The sequence below is a fragment of the Mesoplodon bidens genome (assembly GCF_964165515.1).
Source record: "Mesoplodon bidens genome assembly, chromosome: 12".
Lineage (NCBI taxonomy): Eukaryota > Metazoa > Chordata > Mammalia > Artiodactyla > Ziphiidae > Mesoplodon > Mesoplodon bidens.
Window position 1 is genome coordinate 14686858 of NC_138168.1, and position 17777 is coordinate 14704634.

General features: G+C 41.3%; 1 protein-coding gene across 1 annotated transcript in view; it reads left to right on the forward strand.

Moving 5' to 3' along the window:
* The window catches only part of LMBRD1 (LMBR1 domain containing 1), a 108669-nt gene that overhangs the window by 30720 nt on the left and 60172 nt on the right, over positions 1–17777 (forward strand). The window contains exons 4-5 of the mRNA XM_081251176.1: positions 6550–6647; positions 8934–9001. Of these exons, the coding sequence (XP_081107302.1) occupies positions 6550–6647; positions 8934–9001 (166 nt within the window). The remainder of the gene's footprint in view (positions 1–6549; positions 6648–8933; positions 9002–17777) is intronic.

Here is a 17777-nt window from a genome sequence, read left to right on the forward strand (position 1 = left end):
AGTTTCAATTTCGGTGCTTGTGATTGGTCTGTTTATATTTTCTGTTTCTTCCTGGTTCAGTCTCGGAAGGTTGTGCTTTTCTAAGAATTTGTCCATTTCTTCCAGGTTGTCCATTTTATTGGCATATAGTTGCTTGTCGTAATCTCTCATGATCTTTTGTATTTCTGCAGTGTCAGTTGTTACTTTTCCTTTTGCATTTCTAATTCTGTTGATTTGAGTCTTCGCCCCGTTTTTCTTGATGAGTCTGGCTAATGGTTTATCAATCTTGTTTATCTTCTCAGAGAACCAGCTTTTAGTTTTATTGATCCTTGCTATTGTTTCCTTATTTCTTTTTCATTTATTTCTGATCTGATCTTTATGATTTCTTTCCTTCTGCTAACTTTGGGGTTTTTTTGTTCTTCTTTCTCGTAATTGCTTTAGGTGCAAGCTTAGGTTGTTTATTTGAGATGTTTCTGGTTACTTAAGGTAGGATTGTGTTGCTATAAACTTCCCTCTTAGAACTGCTTTGGCTACATCCCATAGGTTTTGGGTTGTCGTGTTTTCATTGTCATTTGTTTCTAGGTATTTTTAAATTTCCTCTTTGATTTCTTCAGCGATCTCTGGGTTATTTAGTAGAGTATTGTTTAGCCTCCATGTGTTTGTATTTTTTACAGATTTCCTATAATTGATATCTAGTCTCAAAGCATTGTGGTCAGAAAAGATACTTGATATGATTTCAATTTTGTTATATTTTCCAAGGCTTGATATGATCTATCCTGGAGAAATGTTCCATGAGCACTTGAGCAGAAAGTGTATTTTGTTGTTTTTGGATGGAATGTCCTATAAATATCAACTAGGTCCATCTTGTTTAATGTGTCATTTAAAGCTTGTGTTTCCTTATTTATTTTCATTTTGGCTGATCTGTCCATTGGTGAAAGCGGGGTGTTAAAGTCCCCTACTATTATTGTGTTACTGTCAGTTTCCCCTTTTATGGCTGTTAGCATTTGCCTTATGTATTGAGATGCTCCTATGTTGGGTTCATAAGTATTTACAGTTGTTATATCTTCTTCTTGGATTGATCCCTTGATCATTATGTAGTGTCCTTTTTTGTCTCTTGTAATAGGCCTTGTTTTAAAGTCTATTTTGTCTGATATGAGAATTGCTACTCCAGCTTTCTTTTGATTTCCATTTGCATGGAATATCTTTTTCCATCCCCTCACTTTCAGTCTCTGTGTGTCCCTAGGTCTGAAGTGGGTCTGTTGTAGAAAGTATATATATCGGTCTTGTTTTTATATCCTTTCAGCCAGTCTGTGTCTTTTGGTTGGATCATTTTATCCACTTACATTTAAGGTAATTATCGATATGTATGTTCCCATTACCATTTTCTTAATTGTTTTGGGGTTTTTTTTGTAAGTCTTTCCCTTCTCTTGTGTTTCTTGCCTAGAGAAGTTCCTTTAGCATTTGTTGTAAAGCTGGTTTGGTGGTGCTGAATTCTCTTAGCTTTTGTTTGTCTGTAAAGGTTTTAATTTCTCTGTCAAATCTGAATGAGATCCTTGCTGGGTCGAGTGGTCTTGGCTGTAGGTTTTTCCCTTTCATCACTTTAAATATGTTCTGCTAGTCCCTTCTGGCCTGCAGAGTTTCTGCTGAAAGATCAGCTGTTAAACTTTGGGGTTATGTTATTTGTTTTTTTTCCCTTGCCGCTTTTAATATTTTTTCTTTGTATTTTATGCTTGACAGTTTGATTAATATGTGTCTTGGCATGTTTCTCCTTGGATTTAGCCTGTGTGGGACTCTGCGCCTCCTGGACTTGATTGACTGTTTCCTTTCCCATAATAGGGAAGTCTTCCAATATAATCTCTTCAAATATTTTCTCAGTCCCCCTTTTTTTTCCTCTTGTTCTCCTGGGACCCCTGTAATTCAAACATTGGTGCGTTTAATGTTGTCCCAGAGGTCTCTGAGACTCTATTTAATTCTTCTCTTTCTTTTTTCTTTATTCTCCTCTGCAGTAGTTATTTCCACTATTTTTTCTTCCAGGTCACTTATCCATTGTTTTGCCTCAGTTATTCTGCTATTGATTCCTTCTAGAGAATTTCTAAATTTCATTTATTGTGCTGTTCATCATTGTTTGTTTGCTCTTTAGGTTTTCTAGGTCCTTGTTCAACGTTTCTTGTATTTTCTCCATTCTCTTTCCAAGATTTTGAATCATCTTTATTATCATTACTCTGAATTCTTTTTCAGGTAGGCTACCTATTTCCTCTTCATTGTTTGGTCTGGTGGGTTTTTACCTTGCTCCTTCATCTGCTGTGTGTTTCTCTGTCTTCTCATTTTGCTTAATTTACTGTGTTTGGGATCTCCTTTTCGCAGGCTGCAGGTTCGTTGTTCCCGTTGTTTTTGGTGTCTGCCCCCAGTGGCTAAGGTTGTTTCAGTGGGTTGCGTAGGCTTCCTGGTGGAGGGGACTGGTGCCTGTGTTCTGGTGGATGAGGCTGGATCTTGTCTTTCTGGTGGGCAGGACTGCATCTGGTGGTGTGTTTTGGGGTGTCTGTGGGCTTTTTATGATTTTAGGCAGCCTCTCTGCTAATGGGTGGGGTTGTGTTCCTGTCTTGCTAGTTGTTTGGCATAGGGTGTCCAGCACTGGAGCTTGCTGGTCATTGAGTGGAGCTGGGTCTTAACGTTGAGATGGAGATCTCCGGGAGGTTTTCACCGTTTGATATTACGTGGAGCTGGGAGGTCTCCAGTGGTCCAATGTCGTGGACTCAGCTCTCCCACCTCGGAGGCTCAGACCTGACACCCAGCCAGAGCACCGAGACCCTGGCAGCCCCATGGTAGTTCTGTGATCTTGGACCAGGCAGTGTACCTCTCTCTGCCTCAGATTTCCTTTCGTGTAGCACCTCCTCACCCCAGAGGCCCAGTCAGGTGCTAGGGGAGGGCTGTCGCTCCCAGGCTCTGCAGGGAGGAAGCCCATGAAGCTGAAGTAGAGCTTTAAACAAAGCAATTTCTCTGTTTGGTGATAGTGGTAGCAGCATTTTTTTTTCCATTTACAGATATATTGATATAAGTCCAACTTGGCATTAGAACTGATCCAAAACAAATAAAAATGTTAATTTAATTCCTTCTTTACAGTTTAATATTTACAGGCTAAGGGAAGAAATCTTTTTGAAGGACACTGAGAAAAAACAGTCAGATAACCAGAAGGTAGCTTAGAGTGTGGTTTCAGGGAAACAGAGACTTAGAGCAGTGCCAGACTGAGGGTATGTCAAGAGTCTCTTCAGAATTGTGTCTTCCCCACTTCCTTTCTCCAGGTGTTCACTCCTAGAAGTTATCTTTTCTGGGTATTCCTTCCAGCAACATAGGAGAGTTTTCCTTGCTCTACATCCTCTCGTCTCTTTATAGTCAGTAGCTGCCCCAACCACTTTTTTGGTTTGGGTCATAATAAACCGGTTTTGCTAGTTCTCAGACTTCCTTAAGTTCAACAGTAGAAGATGTATTCTTGTGTCGGTGCTGCTTTTATTCAGTTTCAGGTCTGTGAGGTTCATCCTCATCACATGTGTTCATGGTTTATTCTTCCTTATTGCTGTATAGTAGTCATCTGTGTGACTGTACCACTCAGTGTATCCATTCACCTGTTGGTGGACAGTTGGATCAATTCCAGTTTTTTGTTGTTGTTGTTGTTGTTTTTTGCGGTACGCGGGCCTCTCACTGTTGTGGCCTCTCCCGTTGCGGAGCACAGGCTCCGGACGCACAGGCTCAGTGGCCATGGCTCATGGGTCCGGCCGCTCCGCGGCATGTGGGATCTTTCCGGACCGCGGCATGAACTCGTGTCCCCTGCATCGGCAGGCAGACTCTCAACCACCACACCACCAGGGAAGCCCCCGATTCCAGTTTTTGATCACTGTTAGTAATGTTGCTGTCAACTTTCTTGTTGTGAATCAGACCTGATATTGTTTAATTCTCACATAACTTTAGGAGGACCTGCTTGTGTGGCTGACACTTGACCAATCCCTGGGAATCTGGCGCTTGGATGTTCCCTAATGTTACTAATTGCTAAATGGTTCTGTACAACTGAATACGGCATGGAACCACACAGTCCAACTTGTTTGGCTTGTTTGTGTGTGTGATTTATGGTGAATACTTGCTTTCCTTCTCAGGGTATGTATTTGGTCATCATAGCTGGTCAGTCAGGCAAATGTGCCTATATTCTAAGTCCCCAATAAGAGCCCTGGACTCTGCAACTCAGGCAGGCTTCTCTGGTCAGAAGGACTTTGCATATATCACTGCACTTCATTGCTGGGGGAATAGAATTGTTCAGTCATATGGTAGGTATATGTTTAACTTAGTAAGAAACTACTGAACAGTTTTCTACAGTGTTGTGCTGTTTTACACTCCCTCTAGCAAAGTATGGGAATGTCTGTTGTTCTGCATTCTTGTCAACACTTGGTATTGTCAGTTTAATTTTAGCCATCCTAGTGGGTCTGTAATATCTCAGTACAGGTTTAGTTTGCATCTTCCTGATGACTAATGATGATGAGCACCTGTTAAAAGTGCTTATTGGCCATTTTGTATATTTTCTGTGATGAAGTATCTGTCTTTTGTCTTTTTTTAAAAGTGGGTTATTTGTATTTTATTTATAGGAGTTAATTTTATACCTTCTTGTGCTAAATGAGTATAATGGTAACTTAGGCATTTACAAGGTCATTGATCACACAAGTTCAGGAATGCCAGGAATGCTTATGAAATAGTCATTAGGCTCTTTGGCTGTGTGAAGGCCTAGGCCACCAAGTAGTAGACGCAAATGATATACTGAGGCTGAAGCCAAACCTTACTGCGTCTGTCAGTTTATCAAAGTTTTTGGCATGTGGTTGTCAGCCCACTATACTCTGTTGTCCTAATTTAGGGTTTTTCCTCTTCTGTACAGATTATTTGATTATTTCAGTCATAATATTGGTATGGTGTTTAGAGCGATTTATAGTACTTTCCCTTTATGTTTAATTTTTTGAAGCTTTTAGAATACTTATTTTGGTTACTTTTTTCAGTACTTGTTTATTTCCACTGGCTCTTAGATCTGTAATAGAAATGTTAATACTGACTACTCTCTGGTTTGTAGTAGAAACACCAGTATTCATTACCCTTAAAGATTTACTGTCATTATTAGTTTCTCATAATATTAAAAGATTGCATAAATTTCACTGAATATTTGTAGTGCCAAAATTCAGTAGGCTGACAGTCATTTTGTGATTGGTCAGTATAAATTAACTCTGATTTTTCTGTCAGTTATCTAGGGCCGTGTTCTGAGTTCTTTTTTTTAACTGTTGCAGTTAGTGGGGGCTGTTTCGTAAGTGGCCTCCAGATAAATGAGATGGTGCTAGCAGGTATTTAGATCATGTTTAAAAACTCTGTAACTCATACAGTCGTTCCTTCCAAGAGAATAAGTAATTTGGGGTTTATTACACATTACTAACAAATGCTTTTTTTTAAATAAAGGAGTATAATGATTATCCTCCTGTGGTTGTTTTATATAATTATGTTGTCACTATTTTCCATGAACTTATGTATATGCAAATAAATGTAAATACACAGAAGGTTTTTTGTTTTGTTTTGTTTTGTTTTTTTATGCGGTACGCGGGCCTCTCACTCTTGTGGCCTCTCCTGTTGCGGAGCACAGGCTCCGGACGCGCAGGCTCAGTGGCCATGGCTCACAGGCCTAGCCGCTCTGCGGCATGTGGGATCTTCCCGGACCGGAGCACAGACCTGTGTCCCCTGCGCTGGCAGGCGGACTCTCAACCACTGCACCACCAGGGAAGCCCCACAGAAGGTTTTAAGGCCAGGTTTCTTAGGTAGGTTTGTTAATTCTCAAAAAGTTGTTTATGTTATTTTTATTTTAAATGCTGTATCTTTTGCTGTTCAAATTTTAAGTTCTGTGTTGAATTAAAAGAAATACTTTGATTGACTGACTACTGGTTGCAAGTATCTGAAATCTAACGTTATTTTAAAGCAGATCAATAGAAATTCATATCAGTTAACTTTGAATCTGGTTTTACTGTTCTTACTTTTTCTCTATCTTGATTTGTTATAAGATCAGTTTCATAACTGCATATTTTAAACTTAGATGAGGGAAATTATTTATATCAAAAATGCAGTATCAATTATAGTTGTTTCTTTAACTTGAGTGACTGGCAAATGTGTCAGCTGTACTCAGTATTAAGGTGGAAGGAAGACAAAAGTTAAAGTTTATTTAAATGAGATGGCTCACAGAAAGTTCTTAGCACTGGTGAGTACATAGTGAGACCTGAGATGTTAGCTGCCACAATTTATCAGCACAATTACTATCATGATTATTGCTAAAAATTGCCCCATAGTTAACTTGAATTATGATTTGTTATGTAATAGTGGTGTTGATTTCTTGGAATGGGGGTCAGAAAAGGCTGATTTTGGATATGACATATATGTATAGAGTTACGGTTCTAGGGATCAGATGGGGTGTGTGTGTGTGTGTGTGTGTGTGCGCGCATATATGTATGAAACAGTTATTAAGTTCATTTGTTTTATTTTAACTCAGCTTATTTCTTTCCACAGCCTTATATTCTGTTATATTATTCTGTGTGTTCTTCTGGATCCCTTTTGTCTACTTCTACTATGAAGAAAAGGATGATGATGATACTGGTAAATTCACTGTGAGTAGCTTTAATTTAGATGTCTCAGTTTACGGGGGAAAAGATTATTTCCTTCTTTTTCAGAGAGTGATGTGACTTTGAATTTATTCTAGAGCAGTGTTGTCTAATAGCAGTATAATGTAATCCACATGTGAAATTTTAAATTTTCTAGTAGCCACATAAAAATAAGTAAAGAGCAGTTGAAATTATTTCTCATGACACATTGTATTTAATGTAATATGTTGCAAGCATTATTATTTCAAATAGTCAAGAACATGTTAGTAATGAGACATTACATTTTGTCACGCTTTGTCTTTGAAATTTAGAGTACATTTTACCCTTACAGCACACGCCAGTTCCAGCCAGCCATATTCCAGGTGCTCAGGAACCACGTGGGACTTGTGACTGCTGTTTTAGAGTGCTTCTAGAGCAGGGGTCAGCAGGCTTGTTTCTGTAAAAGGTCGGGTTGTAAATATCTTAGGCTTTGTAGGCCTTACAGACTCTATCTCAGGCACTCAGCTCTGTGGTCGTAGTGTGAACGTAGCCAGAGACGGGACTCAGCGAGTGTGATGTGAAGTAGGAGGGGGTTGCGTGTGGTCCACACGATGTAGATTGCTGACCCCTGTTCTAGGGCATAAAGGAGGGACATTTGCAGACTGGTCTTACTGGTCCATGATAACACTGCTACAGAAACCTGATTAGTAGAGCACAGATGCACGCCCAAAACTGCAGATCAAGGTCACTTAAGTCTTGGTAGAAAAATCTTCACTAAAACATTAGCAGATAGAATTCAGGAGCATCTTAAAAGTACATTAGGGCTTCCCTGGTGGCGCAGTGGTTGAGAGTCCGCCTGCCGATGCAGGGGACACGGGTTCGTGCCCCGGTCTGGGAGGATCCCACATGCCACGGAGCGGCTGGGCCGGTGGGCCATGGCCGCTGGGCCTGCGCGTCCGGAGCCTGTGCTCCGCCACGGGAGAGGCCACGGCAGTGAGAGGCCCACGTAACGCAAAAACAAACAAACAAACAAACAAAAAAAAGTACATTAATGCAGTATAACTGAGTTGGGCCTATCTCTAGATTGCATTGGTGGTTTAGAATCAGCGCATCTGTTAATAAATAGTAATTTAATAGGTCCTCGAAGAAATTGTATGTTGAAGGGTATTTGCGAAAATCGAACACTTTATTTGTGATTTCAGGGGGAAAAAGCAGCAGAAAAGGAATAAATTTCTTTTGTCTTTTTATTGAGTTATAGGAGTTTGTTTTATACCTTGTTTTTGTTTTGTATTTAAATACACAGATATATTCACTCAAAAGCCAGCATTATGCATAGGTGTGTTTATTAAAACCTTAAAACATTTGCATTAAGATCATGAGCAAAGTACTTCAACAGTATTTTAAATGATTCCCAGAGTGGTAATCAGTGCAATTTGTTAGAGAAAAAAAATACTATGCTGAAATATTTATAAAGAAAGTCGAATTATTGTTTGCAGATACTATGTAACTCTACATTTGAAAACCCAAGGTATGTAAGGTAAAGTGGCTGGTCACCAGTTTACTGTTGAAAACTGAATGAGATAAATGCTTTCTCTTCTCTTCTCTTCACTTCTTCTAAAGCACATCTTCCCCATCCCTTTTGGTTGACCCTCCTTACCTTTACTTTAGGTATTTGTGAATAAGAATTCATCATTTAAGCATAAAGTTAATTTCTTTTTTTTTTTAATGATACCATCATCTGCCTCGTGACATTTATTTATTTATTTATTTATTTATTTATTATTTTTTGGCCATGCCTTGTGGCATGTGGGATCTTATATAATAAGTATACATAAGTATATGTTTGTTTTATATATGACATATACATACAAACCTATGTAAATTAAATATTTATTGTAATTATTAATTATTACTTAACCCATTTTGGTGAATTGGGGTAGGGGCATTGTGGATTCTGAATGCTCCCTGTTTTGAGAAATATTTTATTAAATATTGTGATAATTTTACTAAAGTAAATTAATTACTATTAATTCTCCCACTGGAGAGTTAATTATGCTTTAGGTGTTCTGCTTTTCACAAGGCCTAACCGTTGAAAAGATTTTAAAAATCTAGTGTAGTTTGATAGATACTTAAGATGTGGTATATACGTTGTTTTTCTTCAAATTTTAAGATTTATTTTTCAACAGGGGGAGCTTTACACAGTTGAATATAAATGTGCATAGGATATGAAAGTGCTGTTACACTATAGCCGAGAATATTTTATATTTTAAAAGTCTTACTAAATGGGATATTTTTTTCTCTCTTGACATCTAGCAAATTAAAACGGCATTCAAGTATACTTTCGGATTTGTTGTGATTTGTGCACTACTTCTTCTAGTTGGGTAAGTCTTGATTTTTGTTTTCCTGAAAATGGAAATAGCATTATTTTAACAATAATAATAATAATAATAAGGACTCATTCATAAAAGTATAGGAAAGAAGATTAAGAAAATCTAAAAAAAAAGAACAAACTACCTTTTATATCACCAACAAGCAATAACCATAATTAACCTTTTTTTCTACAATGTTCTGTCTAGACATTTTTCATGTGCTCAAGTACATGCGGAAAGCCCCTTCTCCCACATAACCTTCTATGTTGTAATTTTACACAAATGTGATTATATTTTATGGGATTCTTGGTAATCCACTGGTTGACATCTCTTCAGTATAGTGAATGTATATCCATCGATTTTGTCTGTATTGCATTTCCTTCTTAGGATACAACAATTTATTTGATCTTCTAGTGATGACTACTTTGATTCTTATGATGGTAGCAGTTTTTCCATTTTTATAAACAGCACTTTGATGAAAAATCCTTGTCTGGATATCTTTTCAGATTTGACGCATCATTCTTTAACTCTTTGAATTAAACTTTGTCAATGAGTTCGTTCTTAATTCTTCTTCCTTAAGTTTTTATAAAGTAATGGCAATAAAATTCTGCACATTTTTTATACATTTAAAGTTTTCTTTTTGGAAAACATTTGTCCCTGTTAATGGAAGACGTTCATCTTTGTTAAAATAGATCTTGATAATTTTGTTTTTTATGTTAGGAAATATATGAGGTGCTAATAAGTTTTTTAAAGTTTCTGCTTGTAATTTGGTCTCAGAATTTTCAATAAGTAAAAAAAATTATCAAATACAATTTGTGGTGCGAGTAAAATTGGTCAGTAACTTTTTGTAGTTCTAGGAGTTCTTAGAATGCACATGTTCTATAGTCAAAGTATATTTTTAGGTCCCTTCCTTGCCTTGATATGTCATGAAAAAGAGTACTTGCTGAAAGGACACATTTTAGTGGTTTTGCTATTTATTTTAGCTCTTAAGTATATTTTTTAGTCTTTTTTGGCTTTTTAAATTAAGCTAGATATAGTTAGGTGAATTTGCTTTGTCAGTTTCAGGTCCCTTATCTGTAAATCTAAATAGAGATCAGCAAACTTTTCTTAAAGGGTAGATAGTAAATATTTCAGGTTAGGGGTCCATGTGGCACTGCTCAGCTCTCTTCCTGTAGCTCTAATCACAGACAATACATAAACCAAAGGACGTGACTGAGTGCCAGTAAAACTTTACAAACACGGGCAGTCCATAATTGGCCAGATCCTGATTTAGACCATGACTGGGAACCGTCAGTAAAACCACAGATCTTTACAAGAGCCAGAATATCTTTCCCAGACAAAAGGGTTCCTGAAGGTTCTTCTGAAATTTGTTGGTTCTTTGCATGGAAAATCATCTTCAGTCCTAGAGAGTTTACATTTTGTATGATTTTAATAAGCTTTAATTGATTGTCTACATGATATTTATTTATTTAGAAGCAGTATATTAAAAGTGAAGCAAACAGCTCCTTGTAAATCCATTAATAACGAGAAGTGATGGTTTGACCAGATATTTTGAACAATAAAATATTCACTTATTTTCCAAATACTTACTGTGTTCCTGATGTGTTCCAGATACTGTACAAGGTGCTGGGGAAACAGCGATTAATAGAAAAGACAGTTCCTTCTTCTCATGGGGCGTACGTTCAGTAGGGGTTAGGGGAGCGGACGAAGAAAATAGCTTGTGTTGGGGGTGTGACATTTTCGGGGAAGGCACTGCTGAGAAGGTGGGGTGAGAAGACGCTTGAGGGAGGTGCAGGCGCCGTGAACACATGTGGAGGGAAGAGCGTTGCAGTCAGAGCAAAATCAGCTAAAAAGCCCCGAAGCAGAAGAGCGTCTGGCACGTCCAAGACGAAGTGAGGAAAGCAGGGCGGCTGGAGTGCAGGGGTGGAGGCGGGGGTAGCTGAAGGTGCGGGTAGAGGGGCCGGAGCTGCCGAGCCAAGCGGGGCATCAGGGGCTGTTGCCAGGACTCTGGCCTTTATTCTCGAGGAGTGGGGAGCTGTTCTGGGGGTCTGGTCGTGCAGTGACATGATCGACATTTTGCAGAGATCTCCGGGTGGTGTTTTGAGGGTTGACTTTGCGGGGGGTAAGGCAGGAGACATGAGGTCTGTTCAGTAACCCAGGCAAGACAGGATGGCAGCAGCAGTGATTGGATCCTGCCTGTCTTCTGGAGAGAGAGAGCTGGCAGAATCTTCTGGTAGGTCAGATACGGGGGGGTACGAGAGAGAAAAGGATGGAGGGTGCACCTGGAGTTAGCCCAGCTGCAGAGTCCGAGAAGCCCTTCTCTCACTTTTGAAACCAACCGCAAGCTTTGATAATTCTCTGGAAGGATTCACAGAACTCACCAAAAGCAGTTATATTCATGGTTACCATCTATTACAGGTAAAGAATACAGACTAAAATCAACCTTTTAAGACATGCATAGGACAGAGTCTGGGAAGATTCCAGATGTGAAGCGTGTGTTGTCCTCGGGACACATTCCCCTTCTGGCTTCCATGTATAACAACGTGCATGGAGTACAGGTTTCCCCTGCCATCCAAAAGTAGATGGTTCCTATGAAACTTTTCGTAAGCTGAGAAGGCATAAAGGGAAGAAGCAATTACCTTAGGACACATCTGGCTCATGGACGCGCAAGATAAATCGGGTAAAGCACAGATGCCCACAGACAAAGGTCAGAGCTGTGGTGGCCGATGCTGAGATGCTGAGCGTGGTCCCCGGCAGGGAGCTTGGCGGGGCTGCACTCTCTGCTCTAGGTGCGCTGCACGCCGCCTCCGGAGCAGCTCACTCCAGAACCAGCACTGACGTTGTCTTTGCTTTTTGCCTTTTTTGTAAAAGTGACGATCCTTCAGATTTCTTTTGGTTAGTGAAAACAGGTGCTAATGTAGGTCTTTAGTAAAAGTGAAGTGGTATAAAGTGAGTGGACTTTCGGAAACCTGGGGGAATACTTGTATTGCCAGCCAGGGAGGCTCACGTGAGCCTTGGTGCTTGGAGTTTTTATTGAGACCCTCTCATGCAGGCGTGTCTGAGTCACTGATCGCCCGCCTGGTTATATCAGCCCCCACTGATGCCACTGACCCAAAGCCCCACCCTAAACCACATGTTGGTCTTTCTGGCCACCACCTGAGGTTGGGTGTGGCCACCCCCTGTCCTAAACACAGACACTTCCATCAGGTATGACACGGATGGCATCCCAGAATCATGGGCAAAAGTCAGCCCTCGTCCTGGGGCAAGGCCGAATTCTTCACTACACAGGAGGGGTGACGTTATCATCAGCAGGCAGACCTGAAGGAGGAGCCGCTTAGGAGAGGGAGCGTCAGAAGCTCAGCCTGGTCCATGGCTAAGTCTTCGGAACGTTCAGGCGGAGATTCGGAGTCAGCCGCCAGGTCAGACTTCAGGACACTCAAGTTGTAGTCCCTGCTCTTTTCCAGTAGTGACACCCAATGAAGAAAATGAGCTTTACCCTGTGTGAGGTGTGGGCAGTAAGCTAAGTGACTGCTGTGCAGTTCTCCCTGGGTCGCCTCCTGCCTTTCTTAATACCGGGAGCCTGTTTTGGTGGAGTTGATGGCGTTGGCTGTTGGGGGGCAACAAGAGAGCAGGCAGGGCGTCCGAAGCACTCAGGCCGTGGGAGGGCCAGTCAGTGGGGAAGGACGTGTCCTGCATGGTTCTGAGAGGGATAAGAATGGAAAGAGTTCCAGGTAGGTGCAGAGGTTTGCTGGGCAAATGAAGGAGTTCCTCTCTGGTCGCCTTTATTTTCTCCTCCATATTTGAGGTGAAGGCATCTGCCCCGGACACTGATGTAGGGGAGAGTGTGTGGACTCCTCTATTTCGCAAGCCAGAAGTTTGTGACTAAAAGACAAGTAGTGTCTGGTCATCTAGGGCAGTGTTATTCTCATTACCGTGTGTGAGTATTTGAATGAGGTGCATTTAGGTTAACTGATTGCATTTCCTGAAACTTTCTTGAAGGTGACACGCTTCTAGTTTTTGTTAAGTGATGTATTTTTTTCTGACAAAACAGTAGATGATTTTATGGCAAAAACGTGGTCTAGGTTTAACTAATTCACGCAACTAACACTTGGAACTCCTGTGGGTTGGGTAGTCTTGGGAATAAGGTTGGAGGGTCGTGATGTTTGTCCTCAAGGTTCACATGGGGAGAGATGCAAATAGATAACCTGAGTTACAATATTTAAGGGCTCTAATAAGAGATAGATGCCAGGTGTTGATGGTGGAGTAGCAGGTTCTGCTTTGCAGAATCAGGTAAGACATAAGAGGAAGTAATCTTGGAATCAAAATTTGATGGAGTGGAAGTTGGTCAGCAGACTAGAAAAAAGATGAACAGCAGGTGTTATGTGTGCTTCACCCCTGAACAACATGGGTTTGAACTGTGCAGGTCCACTTATACGTGGTGGTTTTTCAGTAGTAAACACTACAGTACTACATGATTGGTGGTGTGTGGATGTGGAACTGTGGACGCTGAGGAGCTGTGGACGTGGTGGGACCATGTCTGGGGGGCCGAGTATAAGTCAATGCTCAGAGTTTTGACTGCGTGGAGGGTTGGTGCCACTAACCCCCGTATTGTTCTAGGGTCGCCTGTATTAGTCTGCTCACACTGCCGTGAACAGCAGGTGTTTATCTTCTCACAGTTGTAGAGGCTTGGAGTCCTGATCAGTGTGTAGTCAAGTTTGGTTTCTGGTGAGGACCCTCCTCCTGGCTCAGGGACGGTGTCGTTCGCACTGTGTCCTCACCTGGTCTTTCCTCTGTGCTTCACGGGGGAGAGAGTATCTCCAGGGTCTCCTCTTCTTCTTGTAGGGACACCAATTCCGTTGGGCTAGGGTCCCACCATTATGACCTCATTCAACTTTAATTACCTCCCTGAAGGCCCTGTATCCAAATACCATCCCACGGGTGTTCGGGCTTCAGCATTAATTTTGTGAGGGCAAGTTCAGTCTATACTCTGTTCTCTGGCCCCCCAAAATCCATGTTCTTCTCACACAAAAAATGCATTTACTTCATCCCAGCAAGCCCCCAAAGTCTTAACGCAGCATCCAGCCGGAGTCCTAAGTCTCATCTAAACATCATCTAGATCAGGTATGGGTGAGACTGATTCCTCCTGAGTCAGAATTCTTCCCCAGAAGTGAACTGGACAAGTTATGTGCTTCCAAGATACAAGGTGGGACAGGCATTTCCATTCTAAAAGGGAGAAATGGGAAAGAAAAAGTGATGGGAGCCAAGCAGGTTCAAAACCTAGCAAGGCAAATTCCCTCAGACCTTAAGGCTCAAGGCTAAGCATCTTGGATGGATGCTCTGCCCTGCAGGCCCCCGAGGGGCAGGTCACTGCCATGGCCCTAGGCAGCGGCCCCGCCCGCCCCCTTGATTCTGGGTGTGGGTTCTGCCCCCTTGACTCTGCAGCAGCTCCCTGGCAGCTAAAGCTGAGTGGAGGGCAGGGGGTACCCGGTCCTCTGAAATTGAGGAGGAAACAGCCTTGCCTCCTTGGGGCAGTAGAAGTGGCAGCCTTGGTGATAACTGAATTGCCTTTGGGGTCATTCTTGGGTTTTCTTGAAGGATAAAGCATGTTCTCAGCCAAATAACTATCACCCTGTCCCGTAGAATCCCCAAAGTCTCATAGCCTTCCTTTATTTTGTCTCATCTCTGTTCCCTTAGTTCAAGTTGGCCGTGTCTCTGCTAGTGTTACCCTGTCTGTCTTCCTGTCTTCTGCTGAGATAGCTGATTGAATCCATGGTTTCCACCTATACTAATCTCCTTGTCAAATGGTTGTTCAGCCACACTCTTAGAACATCCTTTCTCATTGTTTGCAATATGGATAGGCTGCTTCCTTTTTGCTTAACCTATCTCTCTACTCTCTCTCTTTACTATAAATGGTAAGGAGAAACCAACCAGCTTCTTCCAGCACTTTGCTTAGAATTCTCGTAAGCTAAATATCCCATTTTATCTCTTGCAGGTTCTGCCTTCCATAAAACACTACAAAACAGTTCAGCCAAGCTCTCTGTCGCTTTCTAATAAGGATCTCCTTTCTTTCAGTTTCTATTAACGTGTTCCTCGTTTCCAGCTGAGAGCTCCCCAGAATGACCTTTAGTGTCCATATTTCTCCCAGCATTCCATTCATGGTGATGTATGTCTTCTCCAAGATGACAGAGGTGTTCTCTGTAGCGCTTCTCTTTTCTTACTGAGTCCTCAACATAATGGCCTTTAACATTCACATTTTTATCAGTAGCCCCTTCGGGCCAGCTTAGGCTTTTTCTGGCATGCAACCTCAAAACTCTTTAGGCCTCTCCCTGTCACTGAGTACCAAAGTCACATGCACATTTTTTAGGTATTTGTTACAAAGTAGCAACCCGCTTCATGGTACCAAAATCTGTATTAGTTTACTTGTGCTACCTTAACAAAATACCACAGGATGGCTGGCTTAAACAGTGGACACTGTTTTCTCACAGTTCTGGAGGCTAGAAGTCTACAATCGAGGTGTCGGTGAGTTTGGTTTCTGGTGGGAGCTCTCTCCTTGGCTTGTGGACGGCCACCTTCTCACGGTGTCCTCACACGGCCTTTCCTCTCTGCTAGGAGTGGGGAGAGAGAGCCCTGGTGTCTCTTCCTCTTCTTACAAGGACACCAATCCCATCGGATCAGAGCCTCACCCTTAGGGCCTTATTTAACCTTAATTACCTTACGAAAGGCCCTGTATCCAAGTACCGTCCCCATTGGGGGTTAGCGCTTCAACATAGTAGATTTGGGGGGAGGGGACACAGTTGAGTCTATAACATATGGTAACTGAGAGACTGAAGTTAGCATGGAATAGTTAAAGAATGATATAAAAAGTACAATGTAAATTTAAATCCTCCCTCCCTCGGTACAAAAAAAAAAATGTAAGATGTGACATTTCAAGTGTTTGTGGTGGCAAGTGACAGACCATGACCTTAGCCACATAGGTGGACTCTGGGTCTTACTTACAGTGTTTAAGACGTTGCGTTTTATCCTGCTGAGCAACTGAAAGGCAGGGCAGATGTGTATGTGTTGGTGTGTGAACGCAGGAAAGCAAATACGTGTGAATTGGTTCTAACACTGAAGGATGCGTCAAAAAGGGCACTTGGGAGTTGGTCAGGGAGTGAAATATAAATGGTAGCTGGGAAGGCCACTTAGTGATCACTGTCGTAGTTCAGGGGAGAGGTGAGGGCCTGAACGAGAGTAGTTACAGAGAGCAGAGGGGAAGAAACAGGCTATTTGGAAGATAAATAGGACTTGGCATTTGAGTGTAGGAGGTGAAAATCTTACTTTCAGTTCTGCTGAATTCATCATTTCAATTCCATATCCACTGAAATGCATTAGCCTTTCCTTTGTCTCTTCCTGAAGAGGTAATCTGTATTCAGCTAATTCACTCAGTCAGATGGGATGTAAAATATTTTTTCTAAGCAGTTTCACTATTGTTAAGAGCCTAAGGGAAATTTATAATCTCACGAGATTCCGGTTCTTATCTTGTTCTAGCACTGTGTGTCTTTGAAAGCTGAGGTTCTCTGTATCCAGTTCTTTGAGAGGGACTGAGATGAAGAAAGCATCTGTACCTTCCTACCACACAAATCCCATTACACTCTCGGTTACTTGAGGACCGTCACCACTTGGTAAAGGCCTGAGAACCTTATAACTGCTTCCTCCCTTCAAAATGACTCTGGCTGTGGTCCAGGCTCGTCTGGCTGAAGCGGCCTCTGCATCTGTTAGGAGGTGCTCCCGGCAGGTCTTTGTCTGCGGGGCTGGTATTTGGCCGTGAACATTGCTTGGGCCCTTCTGGTTGTTATGCTCCATGTTCCTGAGTCCCTTACCTCACCCTCAGCCCAGTCAAAGGGTAAAGCCCGGTTTAGCAGGGTCTTCAGGACCAAGGCCAGCGTCCGTTGATGAGTTAGTGCCTTTGCCGTATTGGTTGTTAAATGTCTTGAGTAGTATTGCCCAGGACATATTGACATATTTAGTTGTGACTCGTTTGAATTTTGCTTCCGGATGTTACTCTTAGCTTATGAGAAGATACTTTAGGTCTGTTTCTTGGATTATACCTCACTGGTGGCCAGGTGGCTGCGGAGCCAGCCCTGGGTTTGTGCTTTTGCTACTCGTTCTAGTTGTACCTAAAATACTAGTGCTGAGATGTTAGCGCTCTGCTGGATTGCTTCAGAGTAAGTATTTTCCTGAAGTCGTTCTGACCGGAGTTTGGGCCATTTAACCTTTTATTATTTTTTTTATTTTTTAATTCTTTGGTCATGTCAAGTTTCCTCTGGTGTTATTCTTCACTAAATATTTGAACTGCTCAAGAGCCCTGCTCAGCCGCTAGAACATGAAAGTGTCAAGATCGAGAGAGCTAATTACTTTTCTTCTGCCACTGGACAGAACGTCTGATTACCTAAAACTGACATAAATACTGAATGTTCTAAGTAGGAATGCTATTTTTAGGTATTTGTGACACGTATTTCTATTTTAATAGACTTTAGATGATATTTTATTACAACATAGAAGTTTTTCCCCATATTCACAGAAGTGGTTATTCCAAATAACAAGTTCAAAATATACTCTTCAAAAAAAAATATATATATATATATCTGGAAAAAATTGTTCAAATAAAATAGAGGGATATTACATAGGTAGTTTTTTCTTGCTTGATTTATATTTTTGTTTAAATGCTGATATATAAGTTAATATCATTGTTGAAGTATAATATGCAAGAGTTTGTTTTTTGATTCCACCCTCTGCTTTTATTTAATTG